The following is a 24098-nucleotide window of genomic DNA, read 5'->3' on the forward strand; positions in this document are numbered from 1 at the left end:
ATAAGCAAAAGATCATGAGTCAGGATAAGTATAAAATATCAATTTTACTTTAAAAATTACATAATCGTGAACTATCACTGTTGATAATGTTGTATATAGGACATAAGCACTATATTCATTCATAGCAGACATTGTTCATCTAGCTCTGTGACACACACAAATGCATCCATTGGTGGCTCACACAAGCAAGTGCAATGAATGTGAAAAGCACTTTCATCACCTCCACTTCATAGATGTAACTCATGACTGTTGATTGATGGGTTCAGAGTTATTCCGTTTATGACAAGATGGATAAGTGATGATGTCAAGATGGATAAATGATGCAATAATGTTGAGATACATACTTATTTCAGCTATAAGGAAATCTGTGTGTCCTTGCATCATAGCTTATGGAAACCCTTCCCTCTTGTATTCACAAACCTTGAAATGTGTAATCATTTTTAATGTTCATACTAGCTAGTACATTCAAAGCCACATCATGGGATTCAATCCTAGATTCCTCAGTTTTGCACCGTGCCACCTTGGGTCACATTGTCACAGGATTTTCATTTTTCAAGATAACCAAAGTTACAAATGGGAGAGGTTTGCAGAGGATATTTTACTTTATCAACAACAAGTCTTGACTCATTTCTGATTGGAAGAGACAATCTGAGATTTATCAGCCAAAATCCTTCTTCCAACTCCATTCTGTTTGTAAACAGTTGTCTCGAAGGTGAACAGTACAGTTGATCAGCTTCTGTTGCAGAGAGCTTAGTGATGTCATTGTAACCGATAATGGTTGTGGTACAGTTTTATTGTAAATCACCAAGTCACATCTGCTACTGTTTTTTAATTTTGAGGTATGATTATCAAATAAAGTATGGTGTGACTGTGACAGCCCTGCTCTTCCCCAGGGTCCATTTCCACGGCCCGGTGAGGAGGATGCAGACCTCATCAATGCAGGCAAGGAAACTGTAACTAGCATAGAGGGAAGCTCATATTTCTCCAGTGATGAGTCTTTCGCCATGATCAGAGGGTAGGAGCAATATCATACTATCGCTATTAACATGCAGTTCTGTTACAATCACCTCCATTTTGTCATCTGTTCTTAAAGACAAAGACTGACAGTCATGTTTCAGATCACGGTATGTGAAACCTAATCTCAATTCAAGTTAGTTCTTGACTATGAATCATCAGATGTGTTTCTGGAATGATAAAGTATGGGCCAAAGCAACAGAATGATGTCACCAGTATTTTGTTTACTCATGTTACAGGGGCCATGTAAGTCTGACCATCTTGGGAGCAATGCAGGTATCCAGATATGGGGATTTAGCAAACTGGATGATTCCGGTGAGTTCCTCAGTGATGCTAGTCAGCCCAGCTGCAATGTTGGATTGCACTCGTTTGAAACTGGTGTTGTTTGTTGCAGGGGAAGATGGTAAAGGGGATGGGTGGTGCCATGGACCTTGTGTCAAGCCACAAGACAAAGGTCATTGTGACAATGGAGCATGCTGCAAAGGTAATGTGTATTTAACAACCAAACCATATAGGTGTATCTTTAGTCTTTTGCTTTTCCAAACATTCTTGTCTGTGGAAAATGACCCAGATCTACCTTCAGATATCAAGTTATCTGGTGGACAACTATAGTAATTTGCCAGTAAAGACAGCATGACACACATTACCTCAAGTACGTTGAGTGTTCATAGAAGCCAAGCATTATACATTTCTGGATTGTTTGAGTTGACCTAATTATATATTTTTAAACCATACTGACAACTATCACAGATATGCAGACCATATTTCATGTCTTGCTTAAATAACATTGAAATGGTGTTTATTGTCTATCTTGTGCCCCTGATGTGTGCATGAGTTGTGTGTGTGATAGTCAGTTGCCTGTATTCTAGGGTGGGAAACACAAGATCCTGTCAGAGTGCACCCTTCCGCTGACTGGCAAGCAGTGTGTAGATATGATCATCACAGAGAAGGTAGTGCTGTTACCACTGTCATGCTGGTTAATGACCATCTTCAAACCCTGTCTCAGTAGAATGTTTTGTATACCATGTTTCGTACCATGTTATTCCTTCATCTGTGTGTATTCTCAACTTCCTCTGAAACAATGTTATGTTTTATCCCAACAATGTCTCTGAAAGTTGCTTTAAAAAATCAGGTCCAAACATATAAGTGTTTTTTGTGTGATAATGACATTTGCAATTCTAACATGTCTGAAACCTTAGGCTTTATGAAGGTGAAATTTTGTAATATGATCCCAGCCATTTGCAACACTTAGAATCTATGCCTAAACCTGTGCGTCTTCAGGGAGTGTTCACAGTGAGCCCTGAGGAAGGGCTGACACTGACCGAGATCGCTGATGGTGTGACTGTAGAGGACATTGTGGAGACAACAGGGGCTGAGTTCCAGGTCAGTACATCTAGCCAGTGGTTAACCTTTTAGTAGACATGTATATACATTTTGAGAATGCACGATGTAGATAAATCTTTTGACATGTCAGCATACAGGTGATGATGTAAGTAAAGATTGATTGATAAACTTAAGCTTATGATGATGTTTTACATTTCCTGGCCCAGGTGTGCCCTAACCTCCAGCCCATGGCTCAGGTTCAGGTGTAGGTCCACTGTACGGTGTACGCCAGGAGACAGTCAGTGCTGGTGTCATGGTCCACATGCAGACAAACAGTTGGAGCAGCTGGAGATACTGACTACAACATGCAGCTATTATTTACAGTGTGATACTAGACATCTCTGGGATTGTTCACATATACAAACTTAAAGGAATGACACAATAACAACACTTGTGGAACCATCTGTGACAATTTAAGTGCATGAGTCACCTGTCATAGTACATGTTTGGAGGTGTTGGTAATATTTGTCTGAGAAGTGAAATGACTGCCCTTATGACATTTTTGTACTGGCACATCCACATATGAATTAGGATGTAAATCAGGAAAGACTGTAAACAGGTTTCACATATCTGTTAGTTGTTGAAGAAAGCAATTGTTGCCTCATTCTCTTATGCTTTTAATTGTTTTATGTAATTAAGACCCAGGCTGGAGATTATTTCACAGTATTATGTCATGTATAGAATCAGTTACATAGTCAATTCTTAATCAAACGTTATACTAAATGTAAAATGGAGCACCAAAAGCTTTCTAACAGCTTGTGTTGCCACAGGTTTAAGGAGAACTTGTATGCTTGGATTGTGTAGGATGTCCATGCTTGTCTAAAATGTATGCAAGTATAGGTTCCCCAGGCGTTTGAGATGCCACAAATCTCTGTGCAGAATTACATCACTAGGGTAGGATTGAAACCTATGGTAGATGGCTTGAGTCTCAGGTTTCCTCAGTAGTCTGTCTGAACCATGCCTGTGCTTGGACCTCCCTCACACCACTCTTCCTCCTACAATAAGCTGACACAATGTGATATAACTGGAATACAGTTTAAGCAGCTTTAACCAAACTCCCTGACTCGATCTGTGACAAGATCTATCCACGCTTTATGTAGTGGGATGTTGCCTGTGCAGCCAAACAAATCTCAGATCTTGTGGTAGTTGAAATTCAAATATGACTGCCCTTTCTGCAGATCACTTTTTCACTTTTTGTAGTGTGTATCATATCCTACAACTGCTTGTAGTCTTGTATGTAATCTGGTGTTGGATTATTGACTGTATAGAGTGTGTTTAGAGGTTTATTTTCATATGTGTTTAATAAGCAGAACAAAATCAAATCCCAGCGAACTTAAAGTGGAGGATATGACTGAACTTTGTTAGATACCGGTACAGTTCTGTGTTGGTGGTAGAGAAGGATCTAACACACAACTTTGTTAGATACCGGTACAGTTCTGTGTTGGTGGTAGAGAAGGATCTAACACACAACTTTGTTAGATACCGGTACAGTTCTGTGTTGGTGGTAGAGAAGGATCTAACACACAACTTTGTCAGATACCGGTACAGTTCTGTGTTGGTGGTAGAGAAGGATCTAACACACAACTTTGTTAGATACCGGTACAGTTCTGTGTTGGTGGTAGAGAAGGATCTAACACACAACTTTGTCAGATACCGGTACAGTTCTGTGTTGGTGGTAGAGAAGGATCTAACACACAACTTTGTTCAAGATGCATGATGTTTATGATGGTTCAGTGTGTGTGGTTGAGTGTGGTCATAGGGTCGGGGCATTGGTGTTTCAAGTCTGTAAATGACTTTTTAGGTCCAGTTTTAATGAAAGTATTTCCTTTTAGATGTACTTACATTTCTTTTTACACATAGGATCATTTTTAATTTGTAACCTTTTAATAGGGACTTCTCAACATAGAGTGTAATATGTCCATATTGTTCGAGGAAGAATGTTTTTATGCAACTGAAAATTGGAAGACTGAAGTTATACAGAACAGTCAAACTAGGGAGTTTGACTCTCTCTTAACACTGGGATGAAGAATAGAAAGATTGTGATGAGATGTAAAGAATGAAATAAAAATTTTATCAGCATAATGCTTGTTATATCTCTTCTTTAGGGCTGTAAGTGTCATTGAACCACAGTGTTCTTAGTCCTCTTTGTGGTAAAATTGAGTTAAAATGAGTTTTTTTTTCATTTTTAAGTATGGGTAAGAATCAACAATGCCCAATAGTACTGAAATATAGACTGGAAATAATTTTTAAACTTATCCTATCTCACGACTTGCACCTCTCTCTCTTCATTCGACCATGAGTGGAAACGAATTAAACTTTGTCCCTGCCTTCCTTGTCCCTGTCCCCGTGCTGTGCATGCCTTCCTGCCTTAGCCATGCTCACTAGGCCGTGACAGCACGTGGCATGCGCAGTCCTCACCCACGTGATCACCTTCCATACTCATTCTCTTTCTTGTCGCTCGACAGAATGGACGTGAATTTTTTTTCGTCTGATAATTGCTCAACATGGTTAAGCCTTTTCAGGCCAGAAACGAAGTTTTGCTCTCAGCGTAATAAAGTTTTTTCAGCTTGGGACCCACACACATCTTGTGTTGATTATGTGGGTTGTTGTGATTGGGACAAACGTCCTAAGTGTTCAGGACTGTCTAATGAGGATTTTAAAGCTTACAAACGTGCTTGTGCCAGATAGGGCCAGGAATGCTTATGCGGGATCTGGTCCATCTCCCGCTAAAAGCAATGTTTACATCGCCTCACCCTACCTGCTCGCCGTTCTAAATCCCGCCGTCCTAATGAAGATTTTATGGACGCTTCGCCTGATTCCTATTTGTCTGAGAATGTTGAAAGGTGTTTGGGACGCTTTCCTCACCTAGCTCAAGTTCTCATTGGCATGCAAGGGTGGTAATGACTGATATTTCCTCCGTTTCTTCGGACCGTTCAAAGTCCTCGAAAACTTCTAAATCCAAGCTTTCATCATCGAAGCGTGGATCGGCGTGGTTGGAACATAACCGTTCTCCTCTTCGTACGGTTTCATCCCACCGAAACAATTCACCCACACGAGTTGAGTCACCATCTGGTTCGGAGGTTCGAATTCGTTCTTCTACTGCTTGGAAGTGTCGTTCTAGATCTCGTTCACGTTTGAGCTCTCGTCGTCCTTCCAATGTAGCAGTCCGAACTGATTCACCAACTCGATTCATTTCACAAATCAGAATTGGGTTTTATGCCAGTGTTAGTTCACTAGAACAGAACCACTCACCTAGTCGTGTTATTGCCAAGGGTCGAACTAGTTCACTCAGCCGAGCCGGGTCACCAGACCGAACTCGAATTGATTCACCAGGACGAACCGGTTCACATTCCCGACTCAGTTCACCTCAACATAGGTTTCAGTTCGACTCACCATCTCATAGTCGAATCAATTCACCACAGCATTTTGATTCACGTAGTCGTTCAGTCTCACCTAGTCGAAGTGGTTCGCCATTTCGATCCGGTTCACCTAGCCGTACGGTGTGTTTTCGTCAGGTGAATCAGGATATCCCGTCTTGTCAGTCTAGAGCTAGTGAGCACTTGCGGTCAGCACCTTTACGTGATAGTTCCCCTCATTAACATCGTTCTGTGCGGGTGGTTTCACCTGCTAGGCTGCGTTATGGTTCAGTGGATCGGCGTTCACCTTCACGCCATGCCACTTCTACTTTGCCTCGGTCATAGGTTATTGCTGAGTCTTGGAGTCCTGCGCTTGATCCCTCTCCAGCGCCGGGTTTAGACACCATGCTTCTTGCTGTTGACCCTAAGTAGCGTAATTTTGCGCACACTGTAACAATATTTACTTCCTCGGATCCCCACTCGTCATGTGTTGGTTGTATTGACCTGTGCTCCTGGAGCAAACGTCGGGAATGTGCTCCCTTATCAAGGACGTTTTTAGAGCATGTAGACATGCTTGCTCCCGTTGGCTGGCAGACAGAGCTTGTTACACTTCAACAGTTGATCACCTGACAAACCCCCGCTTTTAACGACCAGTATTAACTGCTCGTCGTCCGGAGATTCCCATGTCGGACGGTGATAATTTTATTGGCACATCATCAGATGTCTTCTCGCCGTTCCGCCTCATCAAACCGCTCTGTGTTGCCAGCTGACTCACACAGCCGATCTACATCGTCAAATCACCGAACCGATTCACCACACCGAATCGGTTCGCCATACCGAATGGATTCACCAGACCAAACCGTTTCGGAACGACATCGACTCAGTTTCGCCATAATATTAAGACTGTTTCTTATCGCCGAAACGGTTCACATCATCGATTCAATTCACAGCACCGAAACGATTCACCTCGGCCGGAACATTTCACCTCGCCTCACCGGTTCATCTGAGCGTTTTAGATCTCTCCATCAGCTGAGATCATTTAAACGTTTCGGATTACCGAACCGATCCAGATCACAGTCACAGTCACGATCCAGATCACAACGCCGATCCAGATCATGGACTGATTCAGATCACGTCAACATTCCAGCTCACCACCCTGAACCGATTTACCAGCCCGACTCGTACCGTTTCACCAGGCCGAAAAGCTCCCTATCGTCGAACCAGTTCACCTGGCCGTTCAAGATCACTGAATTGTCAGCATTCATCGAACTGTCAGCTTTCGTCAATAATCCGTTCCTCGGACCTTGCCAGCAATTGAATTCCAATATTCATGAATTGGGCGATTCACCACTCGTGTTATTTCCAACACAGGACATTTTACCAGGTTATCAGAGCCTATGCCAAATATGTCTGGGATGCCTCCCAAGACACTTAACCCACATCTTGTCCTTGTTTTCATGGTTCGGGCTACGCCAGTTGCCTATAAGATGCAGGAATGGTTTTGGTTGATTTGACACACATGATCGCATGGTTCGCCGACCACCTACAGCTACCTAGAGCAAGATACCAGATGTTCTATTGATTTCATTCAGCATGAAGGATCGGGACTTGTCAACACTGGTTTTCCACATCCTCAACGAGGTTCTTGAACTTGCATCTAGATAGGGCCAAATTTGTCGAACTCTGCTAGTTTTCAACGATCATAGTTTTCAGGGCATCTGTAAGGCGCTGAATTCCTCATTACGAAGTGGCAAGCTCTAAGCTCGACAATTTGATTTGTTTATCCGGTTTACCTTACGGCTTGTGAGGTGCTTAATGTTTTTAGTCACATAACTTATCCCACCTTGTACCTCTTTTTCGGATGGTTGTACAGAGGTAGTAGCTATGTGCTTCACAATGCCGAATTGATTTACATGTGATGTCAGTAGCGCAGTCATCTAGAGATATCACACTCGGCACTTGACGGCCTGACGATCCCAGTTCTCAAGAGTCCTCCGTGACCGTGGCTCATCTCATTCCAGATTTAATCTACCATCTGATCTTCACCATTGATGAATGATTTGGTTCAACAATTCTACCCTTCGGTGTAGATATCAGTTCTACAACCACCCGATATGGCATTACTAGATACGCTTGCTAGCCAGGAATACTTTACGACGCTCCACTGAGTCTTGTTACTACAGACTACTGGTAACAGCGTGTTTGTGTATCGCTGGGTGAGATTGTTGCAGATGGTTCGTCATCTTCAGCTCCCTTTGTTTTACATGATAAGCAAGTTTCTGGAACGATAACAGATGGGTGAAGTTTTTGCGCATGGTACCAGCAGTGATGTTTTGTCAAATAGCCAGCATAGCTCAGCCTGGAATTTATTGGTTGCGACTCGCCCGGTTAACCGAAGACCGTGTGTAACGTTTGCAAATGGCGGACTGCTGTTTGTTTACCGGAATTTTGATGATTAGAGTGACTATGAAGTGCCCTTGCAGACTTGTCTTGGTCCCACGAATCGGATACCAAGTCCAGCCTTTAAATGCTAGTAACAATGAATGCTGCCATTCCCGGTAAGAGTGATTGTGTCGGGATTTCGACAGCCAGTCGAGAGAGACTGCTTACCGAGGGTGACAGACAGAAACACCCGTGAACGGTTTGACTAGCACAAGCACTGAGTTCAGAGGTCACTGCAGTTATGCAAGGACTGTCACCAGGCAGCGATCTACTACCTTTATCACTCCACCTGGCGAATCATCATTTTGTTCGGCCAACCGAAACGTTCCTGAGGTCACCGATCGTACGAATTTCTTCAATTCGTTTACAATGTGAACGTTCCTGTAGATTGACTGACAATCTCCATGCACCGAACATACTACATTGAGCACTCCGTCAGAACTGACATAGTTGCTCGACTTATGAATGTTCTTATATCAGGAGATATCTTTGTGTCAGAGGCAAGAGTGGTTAGACTTCTCATTTCCCTCGACCTGCGAGGGCCGTGGGGTAGCCTAGTGGTTAAAGCGTTGGCTTGTCATGCCGAAGACCCGGGTTCGATTCCCCACATGGGCACAATGTGTTAAGCCCATTTCTGGTGTCCCCCGCCGTGATGTTGCTGGATTATTGCTAAAAGTGGCGTAAAACTAAACTCAGTCAGTCAGTCAGTCAGTCAGTCAGTCCCTCGACCTGCGAGACGCCTACCTTCACATCCGGATACATCCAGACTATCGGTAGTATCTTCGATTTACTTTCAAGGGGCGTCATTGATACCAATGGAGGGTCCTGCTGTATGGGCATATGTGCGGCCCCGTGGCTTTTTACTCAGATACCCAATCCGATAACAAGTTACCTGCATTGTCGAGGCGTGACATTTGAGAACTATATTGACGACTGTGTTCAAGCCCAGCCGGATCTAGTTGTCCTTCCTCTCCACAGGCAGTTCATCATCAAGTTGCTCACGCAATTAGTATGGCTGCTAAATTCGGAGAAATCGGAGGTAACACCAACCCGATGATTTCTTTTTATTGGGACAATATTCAACACGACAGGTCATGATGTTTGTGCCCCAGGAGAGGTGGGACAAGATTCAGTGCACCGCACCACTAGTGCTGGTCCAACCCACAACTTTTCGCCAGTGGCAGAAGTTACTGGGGTGGTTGACGTCGGCACAAGCGCTGACTTACAGGGGCCAGCTGCAGCTTAGCCCTCTTCAGATGTTTCTGTGCCCATACATCGGGGACGACAACCCCAGGGAGTTGATTTGTCTTCCCGCAAAACTACATTCAGTCTTTCGTTGGTGGCTCAACAAGTGGAATGTTTGTGTTGGAGTCTCTATGGTGCCCTCAACACCTGTACGTTGACACATCTTTCAAGCTGGGGCGCTCAATTTCTTCATCAAGTGGCCTAGCAGTGGTCATCAGGAGAAAGGGCCCTTCATCACAACGAATTGGAATTCAGCCCTGTCATTCTCGCCGTTCGGCATTGGGCAGTTGAACTACGGTTCACTCATATACTGATTCAATCAGACATTTCGATGGTATTTTTGTACATAAACCATCATGGGTCGACAGGATCAGCAGCTCTGCTTCAGTTGATGTTTCAAATTTATCATCTGATCGATTCACTCCACACAGTGGCCAGAGCCCGACACATTCCCAGGATGAGGAATGTCATTGCCGATGCCCTGTCACTCACGGAGTGGAAACAACTGCCTCTGATCTTCCAATCAAAGATCTACCTGTTATCACGACCAGATGTAGACCTGTTCGGGCACTCGGGACAACCATCAGCTTCAGCGCAGATGATCACCAGTTGCGATCATTTCTGCTTTGTGTACAATCTGAATAAAATTCTGAATTTTATTTCTGATTTGTGTCTTCGATTCTTCTGGGACTTGTGAGTTTTCCGATTCAATTACCCTTTGGGACGGTGTCTGTGGGGGTTGTTTCGAAGCAGCGGCTGGCCCGATACTGGTCGTCAGACCTTGGAAATCGTGGTAATGTGACTGATTACACTCGCTAAGCTGCGTCCTTTCACTTTCGTGAAGGTAGTGACTGAACACCACATTGCTCAGGAATCACAGTCCCTGGACCACTTGTACTTAGTAAGTCAATGGGTTCGAACTAACCATCGCATGTCTCGCTTTTGAGACGCTGGAGTGTCGCCACCTCACTTACTGTCCTCTGCTCCATGGAGTAATTACGTAAGTGAAGTGAGTCATTCCTGAAGTGTTACACTTCGTAGCGTTCATGCTCCTAAGTACCTATACACATCTATGTGATCTTACTGTGGTAAGTAGTGGAAGTCATAAGATGATGTGGTACTGAACGTTAAAATTGTGAGTTTTTCCGATTCAATTACCCTTTCACCCTCCTCGGGACGGTGTCTGTGGGGGTTGTTTCGAAGCAGGGGCTGGCCCGATACTAGTCGTTAGACTTTTATTACGGGGGTACCTTGGAAATCGTGGCGATGAGACTGATTACACTCGCTAAGCTGCGTCCTTTCACTTTGTGAAGGTAGTGACTGAACACCTAATTGCTCGGGAATCCCGGTCCCTGGGAGCACTTGTGCTTAGTAAGTCAATGGGTTCGCACTAACCCTCACACGTAGTAACTTTGGTAGTTATTTGCCTGCCTTGTAGTTGCTTCCTACGGTTGTTTTGGCATAACGCTTAGCTGTTATCGCTTGAACTTCGGGTAATCTATGACCCACCTTCCTACCGTGGGATAAGTGCAAGTCGTGAGATAGGATAAGTTTAAAAATTTGGAAATTTTAACTATAAATTGTATATTTATATACTTATCCTATCTCACGCGATAAAGTCCCACCCTACCTCCCCACTACTTAGATTACCACCGTTCCGGTTTTGTCCTTTTATGGCTCCAAGATCGAGAATGAGTATGGAAGGTGATCACGTGGGTGAGGACTGCGCATGCCACGTGCTGTCACGGCCTAGTGAGTATGGCTAAGGCAGGAAGGCATGCACAGCACGGGGACAGGGACAAGGAAGGCCTGGAGCAAGGTTTTAATTCGTTTCCACTCATGGTCGAATGAAGAGAGAGAGGTGCAAGTCGTGAGATAGGATAAGTATATAAATATACAATTTATAGTTAAAATTTCCAATATTGCATAAATTGTTTTATGTATTTTTGGGAATAATTATTTCTCCGTTGTAGGTGGTGAAAAACTAATGGGGTGGTTTCCCTCTGTGGCACTTGCATCTGCCACACATCACTGATTACAAGTGCCACACCGGGAAATTGGGTCGAGGGCATGTACCACACAGGGACAGATCCCCATTTCAGTTAATTAGTTTTAATGAGGTGTGAACTCGTTAAGATTACTTTACTCAGGAGCTACTGTTGTTATACCTTTTTGTTAATTAGGTGTAATTAGGTATGAATGAGGTACTTTTGTTGTCCATCCATACTGAGAAGGAACTAGTAAACTGTTTATCTGGAGAAGGAAATAGGGATGTATATAATATCAGTTATGTCACTGATCAAACATCATGGAAGATAGAGGAGAGATTGTGGACAGCAGACAGGGGGGACATGATATATTGATGCAGGGGTTTAAGTACAAGAACAAGACCGTAAACCAGAACGGAACTGTCCAGTGGAGATGCAGACAACCTGGCTGCCTTGCGTTGGTAACCACTACATCAGTGGGACTCTTTGTCATTTGCGATCCAAGAGACACATCCATGTTTTTTTATTTTGAGCTTGCTGTGCATAATATTGTTCGTTCATTATTGCCTTCTGCTCACCTCAAAAGTTGTTTGTTTCATTTTGGACAAGCCCTTTGGAGAAAGAGTTAGGACTTTCCAAACAGTACAAGACCTCCAGTGATGTGCAGTACTGGTTTCATACGCGCATTGGACTTGGCTTCTTGCCAGTATCACTCGTTCTGATGGGATTTGAACTTGTTGCTTCCATGACACCGTCCATAAGCAAATGTGTGGAAATTTGTGATTACTTCTCAGACACTTGGGCGCAAGTACACTTTCCCATTGCAGTTGGGAATCATTTCTGCAGTGAAACACCAAGAACAAACAATAACTGTGAAGGTTATAACAACCGTCTTTCCATGCCTGAACAGAAATCTCGCCTGAACATGTACCAGATGATCCTTTTGTTCAAAAAAAAGAGCAGTTGAACAAGGATGCCGAAGGACATCAGCCATCAAAGAGAAGACGAGTCCAGGACGACAATACCAAAATCTACAGGCTTGGTTTGGAGTACATCATGTGTGAGAGAGATGTGTGTAAATAATTAAATGAATGGTACTTAATAATTGGTGCTATTGCTATCTAATGAGGTTAATTAAAGGTATTAATGATCTACCCTCAATCAGTTACAGCTTGCAGCACACATAAGCCACAGGGGCATAAGAAACACTTGTGTGCCACACAGGGAATCTTGTCCCAGATCAATTAATTTGCAGAGTGGCACAGAGAGCATAAACGGAAAGTGGATTGTTTTCCAACCACCCGTGAACTGCATCCAACTAAAAGAAGCAAGTTTATGTTTGATTCAAAACTCAGTAGAAAGTGAATCATTTGGCTTAGTTTTGTAATAATAGAAGATGATAAAGTATATTAAGGAATTACCATGGTGATTTCCTTGCAACTGTCATTAATTTATATGGAAGACACTCCAAATATCACAATTTATTTCCAAACTTTGACTACAGCATCTTTCAACAACACATGCAGTGAGAGAATAACATATTCTCCAAATATCACAATTTATTTCCAAACTTTGACTACAGCATCTTTCAACAACACATGCAGTGAGAGAATAACATATGCTCCAAATATCACAATTTATTTCCAAACTTTGACTACAGCATCTTTCAACAACACATGCAGTGAGAGAATAACATATTCTCCAAATATCACAATTTATTTCCAAACTTTGACTACAGCATCTTTCAACAACACATGCAGTGAGAGAATAACATATTCTCCAAATATCACAATTTATTTCCAAACTTTGACTACAGCATCTTTCAACAACACATGCAGTGAGAGAATAACATATGCTCCAAATATCACAATTTATTTCCAAACTTTGACTACAGCATCTTTCAACAACACATGCAGTGAGAGAATAACATATGCTCCAAATATCACAATTTATTTCCAAACTTTGACTACAGCATCTTTCAACAACACATGCAGTGAGAGAATAACATATGCTCCAAATATCACAATTTATTTCCAAACTTTGACTACAGCATCTTTCAACAACACATGCAGTGAGAGAATAACATATGCTGAGTTAAAGTGTATCTCTCAGACTGTGTGAGACCAACACTGGTTAGACATGATAAGGTGAGTCTCAAAATAGCTCTCCATTCAATGGTCACACTTTATTTCAAATTTGTAGCTTCTATTAGAACCTTATTTGAAACAACATGTCATATTTGGGATTACACTGTCTAAGAATCTGTACTTTGAATAAGTGTAATCACAAATATAACATCCTACATATGAGCTCTTCTAAATGGCATCGTGTATTCCTAGGGCATGCATATCATAAAGAGGTGACTAACGGGATCGGGTGGTCAGGCTCGCTGACTTGGTGGATGCATGTCATCCTATCCCAATTAGGTAGATCGATGCTCATGCTGTTGATCACTGGATTGTTTGGTCCATGCTTGATTACTTACACACCGCGCCATATAGCTGAAATATTGCTGAGTGTTGTGTAAAACTAAACTGACCCACTCCTAGCTTTCATTCGTTCAGTTTTCAGATTGTTTGTGGAAAGGTAGTGACAGAGTCGGTTAGATCACTGACTTTGTGTGCTGGCGATAAGGTCCCTGACTCTGAGAGTTTGGGTTGGAATCTCAGATGGGACTCAATCCCCCAAAAGTACTAGAATCTGAACTTTACTGAAAAAGTGTAATCCTAAATATACAATTTGACCACTTTCTAAATGGCATTGTGTATTCATTACCACAAACAAGGCTAAAAAACAGGATGAAAATAAGGCGAACCTAAAGAATATTGTACTATGCACCACCGTTATTACTAATTGCTCATCAGAATGTACATAATTAAATACAATTGTTTATATAGAAACTGTCCACTTTTAATGAAATGCGGCACTATGAGGTGTTATCCTTGATGAAATCAACGCATTTTTGACAAACAGACGACTGAAACACTGAGAAACAAGCCATGATGGTTAAGTGCATAGTTAATGGAATAATATGCTTTATGACGGGAACATTCCTCAATTTGAGCTTCTCGCAGAACTCGTCGGCGTCACGATTCAAATGCCCATCAATCTGTGCTGTTAGAAGCAGAAAGGGGGGACAACTCCTTCCACCGATTGGTTCTGAGATGAGGATGATCGGGGAGGCCTGAAGCCAGTTGTCAGGGAGTGGGCCGAAGGCGGGGTGGAGATACAGGCGTCTCAAGACGGGGGATGAAAGCTTCTGTAAGTCATACACCCCAGAGATAGAGACAACACCCTGCAACGAACAGTTGTTCACCAATTATTTATGTTGCTCGCTTTAACAAGAAATTGTACGCTTAAAACTTTGCATAATCATTAGCTTAAAATGTTAATGTGAGCAGGCACAACTTTTAAACTATCTTTGCTATCATTTGTAATTTCCTGACACACGCACACACACACACCATTATTCATTTCACAGAAATATGGTGTGTTATTACCTTAATGTCACTGGACGAGCATCCGCCGTCTTCTAGATGATGTTTGTCCAGGGCTAGTTGAGAAACAAGCTGACCACCCGCCGAGTGACCCATCAGGAATATAGATTTTGAATCGAACAGAGACGTGCGTTCACTGCAGTTCTTGATCCATTTGAAAGCTGTAGTTATGGCTCGTATCTGCTGTGAGTTGGAGACAGGCTGCCACTGCCTGGCACTGTGAAGCTGGATGCTGATGCACAACAATGATGTACACAGATATGTGTAGGCAGCTGTTTCGCTGCCCAACACGGATGATAGGTGAGCAAGAAGGACACTGACTGTTGTCCACAGCAATCTTGCTACAAGTGGAGGTATGCCTTTGAAAGGGTTGTTACAACTGCATATAAACATTGCTAATAAAATCAAATAATTGTTGAAGATGAACATAGATGACAATGTCACGCTGAGTACAAATGTGCGGTTTGCACTTTCCATACTGTTTTCATTTATCACCAAGGCATGTTCCCATTTCATGAGAAAGGAGCATGTAGAATGAATGAAAAGGCAAGTTATAGATATCAGTTGGTAAACCATGGAAGAAAAGATAGCACTACAAGAGTAGGACACAATGATGTCCAGCAGAACCAAGGGCATCGCGGGACGAGTGAGTGGGTAGGAAATAACTGCACACGCCACCCCACGGCTCGCCAAACTCGATCCTACGTTTTGGTAAAGACCAAAGGACCATGTGATGAAACTGGACAGAAGGTTGATGCTACCCCCAAAGTAAGTCCAGGCGCGTCTACATCCCCTCTGCCACCCACCACCATGCACAAACACCACCACTGGCGGGGGACTGGCTTTGCCATTACTGCACGCTGGTGCTTTCTGATCATGACAACACGATGCTGTTTGTTTAAGAAGAGAATGAGAATCTCTTTCGACGACCTGTTTGTGGTTAAGTGGGTATTCCGGAGTAAACATCTTTTGAATCTGGTCTTTCCCTGGAGAGAAAAAGCTACGAGGTAGAAACAGATCAAGGCAATATTTATCTTGACTTTTGCGGTAGGTTTGGTAAGGTATATCCATCACGACTGTGTGATCTGTATGTTCATTCACAATTATTCTTGACATTTTGTACACGGGCTTCGGAAGTTAAATCAAGTTTACACTGAATACGCCTGAATTTGGTAATCCACAAAGCAACATATTTCTGTAGGTCGCTGTGACACCACGTTTGATCCAGGTAATACGAACATGTGCCCTTCTGTAGATATATGCATATACCCCAGTGCTACTAGACGGTGTATATATCCAGTTTCAATGAACACAAAGCTGTGAGGATACTCATGAATTGTCGCGTGGTTTTCAAACCCGGTAGTAAGTTGAAGAAACCGAGACTGGTGGGTTTCCCAAATTGAGATTGTATTACGCACGACCAGCTTCTGTATACAGTGTATGCATGACTGAGTACGGGCGAAAGAGAAGACGATAGGATGAGACAAACGTGCTCATGTAGCCCGAACCTGAGTAGTTCACGGCAACCCTTACCGTGACCTTGTGACCAGAGATTGGTCACATGTCCAGCATTGGCCCGGTCATGTGTATTTCGTTGAACTGTGACCTATCAAGCCCAGTCGTTTTGTTTCTCAAACCATCCACGGTGGGACATGAACACGTGCTACAGACTAGACACTTATGTCGCGCACTTCTGTGATACATCAACTATATTTTGCTGGCATCCTGGCATGTGGCGGTACAGTTGGTATTGACAATACCATTACATCAGCATCCTAAATAGTGTACATGTAGTCTGTTTCTAGACTTGCTCTTTTCCGAAAACAAAACATAACCTTTTTAGCAGCCGTTCATATCTACAATTAAACATCTTGCTCAATGCCTTTTTTTGAACCTAAATAATTATATTATATCAGGGTCATTATTTTTAAACTAATTCTATTATATCAGGGGGCATTATTATTAAACTAATTATATAACTCTTCAGTTTCAATGTAATTGTCTCCAAAGGAGGATGCGAATGACAGATGGACGTTGTCGGTGTATAGGAACACAAGGTCACTGCGCATCGGCTCATGTATATATCGTAATGAATGTGTCTTAAAGTAGATGTAGTCTGACAATGTTTGGTAGCATCGATTAGGCCACATCTGCCTTACACCGAGATGAAATTAAAATATTGCTTATGTATATTAAAGTCTGATAGGAAAACTTCACAATGAAAGTCTTATCTGACAAATTCCTGAATATTTTGAAAAGTGTCGAGTAAAGTGTTATATTTATCCATAATACATTACAGAAGTTACTCAGCCTATGTTATCAGCAGATCCCGACTACCACGTTGATACCATAGATACTCCATTTTGTTTGACTTTCGTGAGGTCGAAGTCCAGCATCATGGCATATGTCGGTGTTGATTTCCCCGTGCTCCCGACATGCTGTGTAACCTTACTAGGGCAACGGTTATACAACCTTTAATCGCACATAAGCTTCTCGCACAACAGGTTCTTGGTGTGCAGGATGAATGGGTTCTGTGACGAGGAGATTAAATATCGTTCTCTTCGTAATATGAGGATTACCTTCAAGAGCATGCGCACGACCTATATTGAAAGTAGACACGGCATCATTTTCATGGTTATATAATCTTTGCTTGTGGAATCATTATGTACTGAAGTGAATCATAAGAAGGCTAACTAAACTTATCATGACGTTGTTTACAGATGTAGAATTATGTCAGGTACATTACCAACAACTGGAACAGCCTGTTGGGAGGAACTGACTCTACATAACGTGCACCAACCACTGAAAATTATTATTACGTTATTAATCAATTCTTTATTCTCATAAACCACCTTGGTGGTACAAGAGCATATATTGTAAACATATATACAAATACAAATTCAAATTCAAGATGGCAGTAAACAACATATTAACATATTTTTCTGACAAGAGATAATAGATGTAGGATATATTTTGATAGATTTACTATGTCTCAAGATGTTTTTACAGATAATATTTTCGTGAACTTAATTGTTTCATTGGGAAAAGAGGTTAGATGGGAGGATAAATATTGTTTCCTCAAAGTATCTAATGCTTTGCAATGAAAAATATAATGATATTCATTATCATTACAATATAAATAACTCTTTAGTCATCGGTATGACAACGTACTTATTTATAAATGTTACTCGTCGATGAATGGCATATGGCGAAGTGGGCGGTAAGCTGCGCATTTCACAACGATTGCCAACCGGTTGCGTTTCGGCGGATTGCAAATGTGTTTTTGGCTCTGATAACACATTTTGTACGTGTGTATGTGTTACGATAGAAGGGGCCAGTACCTCTCAGCTACTATTAAGTGAACTTGCATTAACAACAAGACTCAGTGTGTAAAGAAAACCAATTACCTGAATAACGGTAACTATTTATGGTCTCCAAAACGCAGCGTTCTATGAATGGATTTTTCCAGGCTAAATTTAGACAGTGACGTCAGCATAACAACGTAGTGTTTACGTGGCAATGCGCTGTTGTGCAAGCGCCGCCACGTTCTCGGTACGTCCGCAGGAGGGGCTCTATATAAGCCAGTAGCAGCGACCACCATTGCTTTCAGAGCCGAGGTGGAGGCAGGGTCTCTCGCTCACCTCTCTCCCGCAACGAAGACAAGGCGTTGGCGACGGCAAGGTAAGCTGAAACATTTTGTTCATCTACACGGGTTTCTAATGTCATCTACAGTATGATGATCTGTATGCTTAAATCATTCACTTTGGGAACTGGCTACTTGAACATTTGGTGTGTTGAATACTCACGGACGTAACGTTACAGAAATGTCGAGTGTGCTATAAGTATTTTAAACAGTTATCGAAAATAGGTCACCTGAAAACCAGTGCTTTGAAAGGAAGAAAAGTATTAACCTGTGCGTTGTTTAGCAGATTTCTTTTGGAAGTTGAACAGATATTGATGTTACTTGATGATTATGATTTTATTTAATCAGAAAATATACACAGAAAATATACACAATTAATGAGTTTCTGGAGTCATGTCTCTCTCGTCATTTCGCCGCTTAGTTTATTTCAAGTTAAACGTTATCAAGCAATCTATTTTGTGTGTAGACATTAATACCTCCTCCATGTCCAACGGCAGTCATTTTGTTATCGGTAGATATCGCCATTAGACAGCGCTGTTTCTCAGGTGACAGCTTTTGTGATCCATATTTCTCTGCCAGGAGCACGTGTTCGTGTTGAGATACGTATCTATGTTTCATCTTTTGCCACTGTTATTGTGTTAAATGACGTGAATTATGTGGGTTTTACTTCTGTTACAGCCCCCATGTCCTCGCCACGTCATGCTTACTATAGACGCTAATACCTTAAAGAAAGCTGCAGTTTACACCGTGCAAGCCCTGATCAGCTATGATATTGAAGTCATCTAGGCTATAGAGTTGAATATGCATCCTTCATGTCACGTCGACATGACGTGTCAATAAAACTGGTTATTGGTAAGGTGATGCTATACATATGTAGTATAGTAGACAGCTACTCTTGTTTATTCAACACAAGTAACTACAATGTCACGGTATTCATCCGCAAAATATTATGAAATAACACGTTCACAAGTGAACAGTTTCATAACTTCAATTTATTTTCAACGAGATAATGTAAGTGATAATATCAATGATAAAACATATCAACAATGCTATTTCTAATGATAATGGTCATGATAAAATTGACATGTTTGTTTTTCCCCGAAGGACATCAAGTGGACTAATGTTACTGTCTCGGCACGTAAATACAGCAGTGATCTGTCTGTGTGAAGGTAGAAAAGCGAGCACGCCTGTAGAGTGTGGCAAACGTCACGGCCACTGTGAAGATATAGACTGCATACTCCATCTGTCATCCACCGACGATTTTATACTTTGTTTCTTTCAAACAACTCACATTCGTTCCTGACCCAAGCAGGCATTTATTCACCTTGTGGTTATACTTATATTTATTTAGGGATCGAACATTGTTCTGAGTTAATGTTCGTACCGCTAAATAACAGCTGGTTCTCGGACAGAAACCTGTTGGTTTAATCGCACGTGCAGCTTGTCACCCCAGTAGCCACATGGCAGTAAACCAGACCCACCAACAACAGTCCTGCTTATATCACGTGTCAACATTGATTACATGCGCAGCGCATGTGAACGCATGACGACTCTCCTCAACAACCTTGACCCCTATAATGGCAGCTGGTCATACATTAAAGATTAATAATCAAATATCCGAACTGACTGAATTAATTTTGGACGAGTTAAAACCTGTTGCTATATCACGACCTGTATATCAACTTTGTCTTTTTGTCTTATTTTCCGCGAACTTTCTTTGAGGATGGAGGACGAAAGACTCACATTTTGTCCCAGAAATAAAGTTGTCCCATTTAAAATCTGAATTTCAGGATCCGAGGCAATCTAGTTTTGAGATGGATTTATTTGTCAGTTTATTGTCCAGGTTCTTGGAAACTGATAATGACTGAGGGTCTATTGACCCCATCGCGAATCCGAACCTAAACATAAATAGCACGCTCTCTTCGGGGTTCATAAAAATGAAAGTCACACAGTTAATGTCAGCCAAGGCTTGCATGGCTTTTGTCTTGTATGACATAACTAGTTAGTATTCGTGAACCTGCATATAATATTAAATCTGGCTCATACGTGTACCACACAACTCTCTGGATTTAATTAATTTGTTGATTTTCTTTGTCTACTCAACGGTATCGGGCCATGATTTGATATATATCTCGTAACATATAATGTCTAGCTTTGATTGTGCACACTGCATAACGTGTTCCACCTGGCCACTGCAGAAGTCCACTTGATGATCAAGCATGCTTTGCAGTTAAGTGTGTAAGATGGCACCCAGTATCTAAACTATTAGTCCATGTAATTAATATATGGTATCTTTCCGCAACGTAAACTTTAGTAGATGAATGAAGATTGTCTTGAAAGGACATTTGTTGCCCAACTCCTGAGGTTTTTGGACCCAAGTCATGTAGGCCGCGTGTCAGCATTATCTATTTATACATCGCGCTAGTTACGTATTGGCATAGCTGTAACCCAAACAGTTGTTGATCCCAAAACATAGTTAATAAGGAGGACAGTGATTAGTGGGTTTTCGTATTATTATCCCTCCAATATGTATATAAAATAAAGAAGATAAAAGGGAAGAAATCAAAGAAACCTATTCACAGAAATCGTTATACAAGTTGTCAATGGAGAATTTCAATTTCAAATTTCTAGCTTAAGTACGACCAATTGGATACAATAATATGAAAACAAATATGTATTTTACAGGTGTTATCGAAAATATGGTTATTTATGTTGAGTTAAAAAAAGTTGTAGCATGTAACTCAAAACAATCCCTTGCCACAGATATTACATGTGTTTAAAGGAATTGTAAACTTATTTCTCTCCAAATAATCCAAATTTGAAGTGACAGATGTGACATAATGTGATGTAGAAAGAATACTAACACATGCCTGTTGCTCGAACCCAAACTATATCAGTTTCAAACCCATAGTCAAACAGAAAATTACAGTATTAAACGATAATTGTGTTTAATGAAGTTGATACATGGACATGCAATGTTAAATACGCATGTGTACATGTAAGCAAGTGCATGGTAAAACTACAACTTCGTCTTCCTCCTATACCATCATGTCCTTCTTCTTGTATCTGTTAGAATACTTAACAAAGGACATCTTTGTCTCCACTAAAGACCAAATGAGGAAAGTGTCGAAGTGAAAAATGATGTGCTCCTGAACAAGAAGGCATTATAGGATGCTTCAATGACATTGATGTATTTGAAATGTGTGTCATCATTTACTGACTATTCAATGGTATTTACTCCTTGTTCTTCGTTTGAAAGCCAATATTGCCAGTCATCTTGACGATGTAAATCTATTGAATGTGTTTTCCTCATGGTATCAACATCTCTACTGTTATCTTGCATAAGTAACTTGAATTATGAAACATAAGCTGAGGTTTGATTGGTGTTGATGAAAAGTGTCCATAGGCGTCACTTTGATATAATATATTGATCTGATATATCAGAGATGCATCACTTCCTGGCAAGTTCAAATACAGGAAGTAGATTTTTTAAGAAACAAATCGGACTACAAAACCAAGTTTGAATATATTACGTCAACCACTTCATGTCCTTACATCTGTTAGAATACTGAACAACGGACACGTTTCTCTCCACTAAAGACCAAATGAGGAAAGTGTCCAAGTGAAAAAGAATGTGCTAATGAACAAGAAGGCTGTCTCACGCTTCAATGAAATTGATGTATTTGAAAATATTCTTTCAACCACTTCAAAACCGACAAATATTAATCATGTACGACTAGAGGTGTGGGCATGCAACTAAAAATGCTGAAACAAGTAACAATGTATTTTCAACTGGTACAAACCGAAAATATATGAAAACCGCGTATCGATACGACGAGCATCACTGCCTGCTATGCACCAATGCATGAAGCTGGTATTATATATACATCCGACCGCAAAATCAAGTTTGAATCTATTCTTCCTTTCAACCACTTCAAAACCGACAAATATTAATCAGAAGTGTAGTCATGCGACTGAAAATGCTGAAACAAGTCACAATGTATTTTCAAGTGGTACACACCGAAAATATATGAAAACCTTGTATTGATACTCCCAATGTATAATGTTTGTCTGTGCACGCTTTGTAGTCAGCAATCACACCCACAAAACGTACAATATCCGCTTTACGCTCATTAATAACGCCTGTATATGTCGAGTCTGTGCCTTGGTATATTGGGGCTTTTTGTTTTGTCTGATAGGGGTTGGAAAGGGAATGCGGATCATTAACATGTACATGCTGGATCGTCATTTTAGGAATAGAGGAGAAATGTCTGTTTGCATTGGGGATGGTTGTCAATATGGAATATTGAGAGTTGTGTGATGTTGATGGACATACATCCTAAGAAAAACACTTTTATAAAAGAAACTAACAACCCAGCTCATCCCATATGTAGACACAGTATTAATCTTATCTCTGGTGGCTCACATAACAGCCATGAAAACGAGTTCGTTTGATACTCTAGCATTTGTGTTGATTTTGTGGGGAAGTCTATGGCATAAAAGAATGTTATTCAGACCTGATATCTTGCTCTGCTATATTCAAAGAATTGCAGCATGTTACTCCAAATGATCTCTCGTCTGATCTTTGAACAGACATATATTACAAATGTGTTTAGCGGAGTTGCAGATGTATTTCTCTCCAAATGATCCCAATTTGAAGTGACAAATGGGTCGTAATGTGATGTAGAAAGAATACTACACGTGCTTGTTACTCGAACCCAAATTACAGTTTTCAAAGTGATAGTCAAATATGATTCTACTGTATGAAACGATAGTTTTGTTTAATGCAGTTGTTACATGGATATGCAATGCATTTGTCTTTTTTCATCACTAAGTACTCATGTATACATGTAATCAAGTGCATGATAAAACTACCCTCTTCTCTTAGACCTTCATGTCCTTCTTGTTAGATCTTCTAATACACTTAAAAGAAGACATCTTAGTCTCCACTAAACACCAAATAGCATAGTTTCGAAGTGAAAACTGATGTGCACATACATCTTGAAGAAGAATACAATATAGGATGTTTGGATGCCCTTGATGGATTTGAAATTTGTGAAATCTGTGCTTTTTTATATTTTGGCTTTTCTTTGCCTGATAGGGAGTGGAAAGATAATACGCCATCTACTGACTGAATGTTCTACAGCTGCCCTTGTTCGTTCCCTCATTCTATCCAGAATAGACTATTGTAATAGCTTGCTTTTAAACATCCCACAAGAGCTCTTAAACCGTCTGCAACGCATAGAAAATATTGCGGCACATATTGTGAGCAAAGCACCCAAATTCTCAAGCATGACCCCTATTCTAAAACAGTTACACTGGTTGCCCATAAGAGCTACAGTGAACTTTAAGGTTTTAACCCTTGTCTACCAGTGCATACTAGGCACTGCTCCGGGCTATCTCAAAGAACTGTTCAAACCATATCTTCCATGCAGACAGCTTCGCTCCAGTGACAAAAACTTACTTCACATTCAAAAATGAAAGTTGAAATCCTATGGTTTTCGTTCCTTTCAAGTGGCGGCCGCGTTGA

The 24098-nt window shown here is 41.2% G+C and overlaps 2 protein-coding genes and 1 long non-coding RNA gene across 3 annotated transcripts in view; 2 read left to right on the top strand and 1 right to left on the bottom strand.

The window, feature by feature from the left end:
- LOC124254962 (succinyl-CoA:3-ketoacid coenzyme A transferase 1, mitochondrial-like) overlaps positions 1-4476 on the top strand; it is a 52502-nt gene extending 48026 nt beyond the window's left edge. The window contains 6 exon segments of the mRNA XM_046688802.1: positions 894-1015; positions 1254-1329; positions 1409-1498; positions 1884-1964; positions 2296-2397; positions 2565-4476. Coding sequence (XP_046544758.1) covers positions 894-1015; positions 1254-1329; positions 1409-1498; positions 1884-1964; positions 2296-2397; positions 2565-2606 — 513 coding nt within the window. The 3' untranslated portion in view covers positions 2607-4476.
- A 9394-nt stretch (positions 4477-13870) lies between these two features.
- Positions 13871-16660, bottom strand: LOC124254973. Its single transcript, XM_046688816.1, has 2 exons — positions 14929-16660; positions 13871-14723 (listed from the first exon to the last, which is right to left on the bottom strand). Exons 1-2 carry the CDS (start codon positions 16039-16041, stop codon positions 14355-14357), a joined length of 1482 nt encoding a protein of 493 aa, XP_046544772.1. The 5' UTR covers positions 16042-16660; the 3' UTR covers positions 13871-14354.
- A 1815-nt stretch (positions 16661-18475) lies between these two features.
- On the top strand, positions 18476-23529 carry LOC124254972. The gene is made up of 3 exons (XR_006892591.1): positions 18476-18606; positions 19247-19420; positions 19673-23529. It is a non-coding gene; the product is annotated as an uncharacterized LOC124254972 (long non-coding RNA).
- The last annotated feature ends 569 nt before the right edge of the window (positions 23530-24098 follow it).

This window comes from Haliotis rubra, unplaced genomic scaffold (assembly GCF_003918875.1).
Source record: "Haliotis rubra isolate DU_JTF1 unplaced genomic scaffold, ASM391887v1 Scf589, whole genome shotgun sequence".
In the NCBI taxonomy this organism is placed as follows: Eukaryota; Metazoa; Mollusca; class Gastropoda; order Lepetellida; family Haliotidae; genus Haliotis; species Haliotis rubra.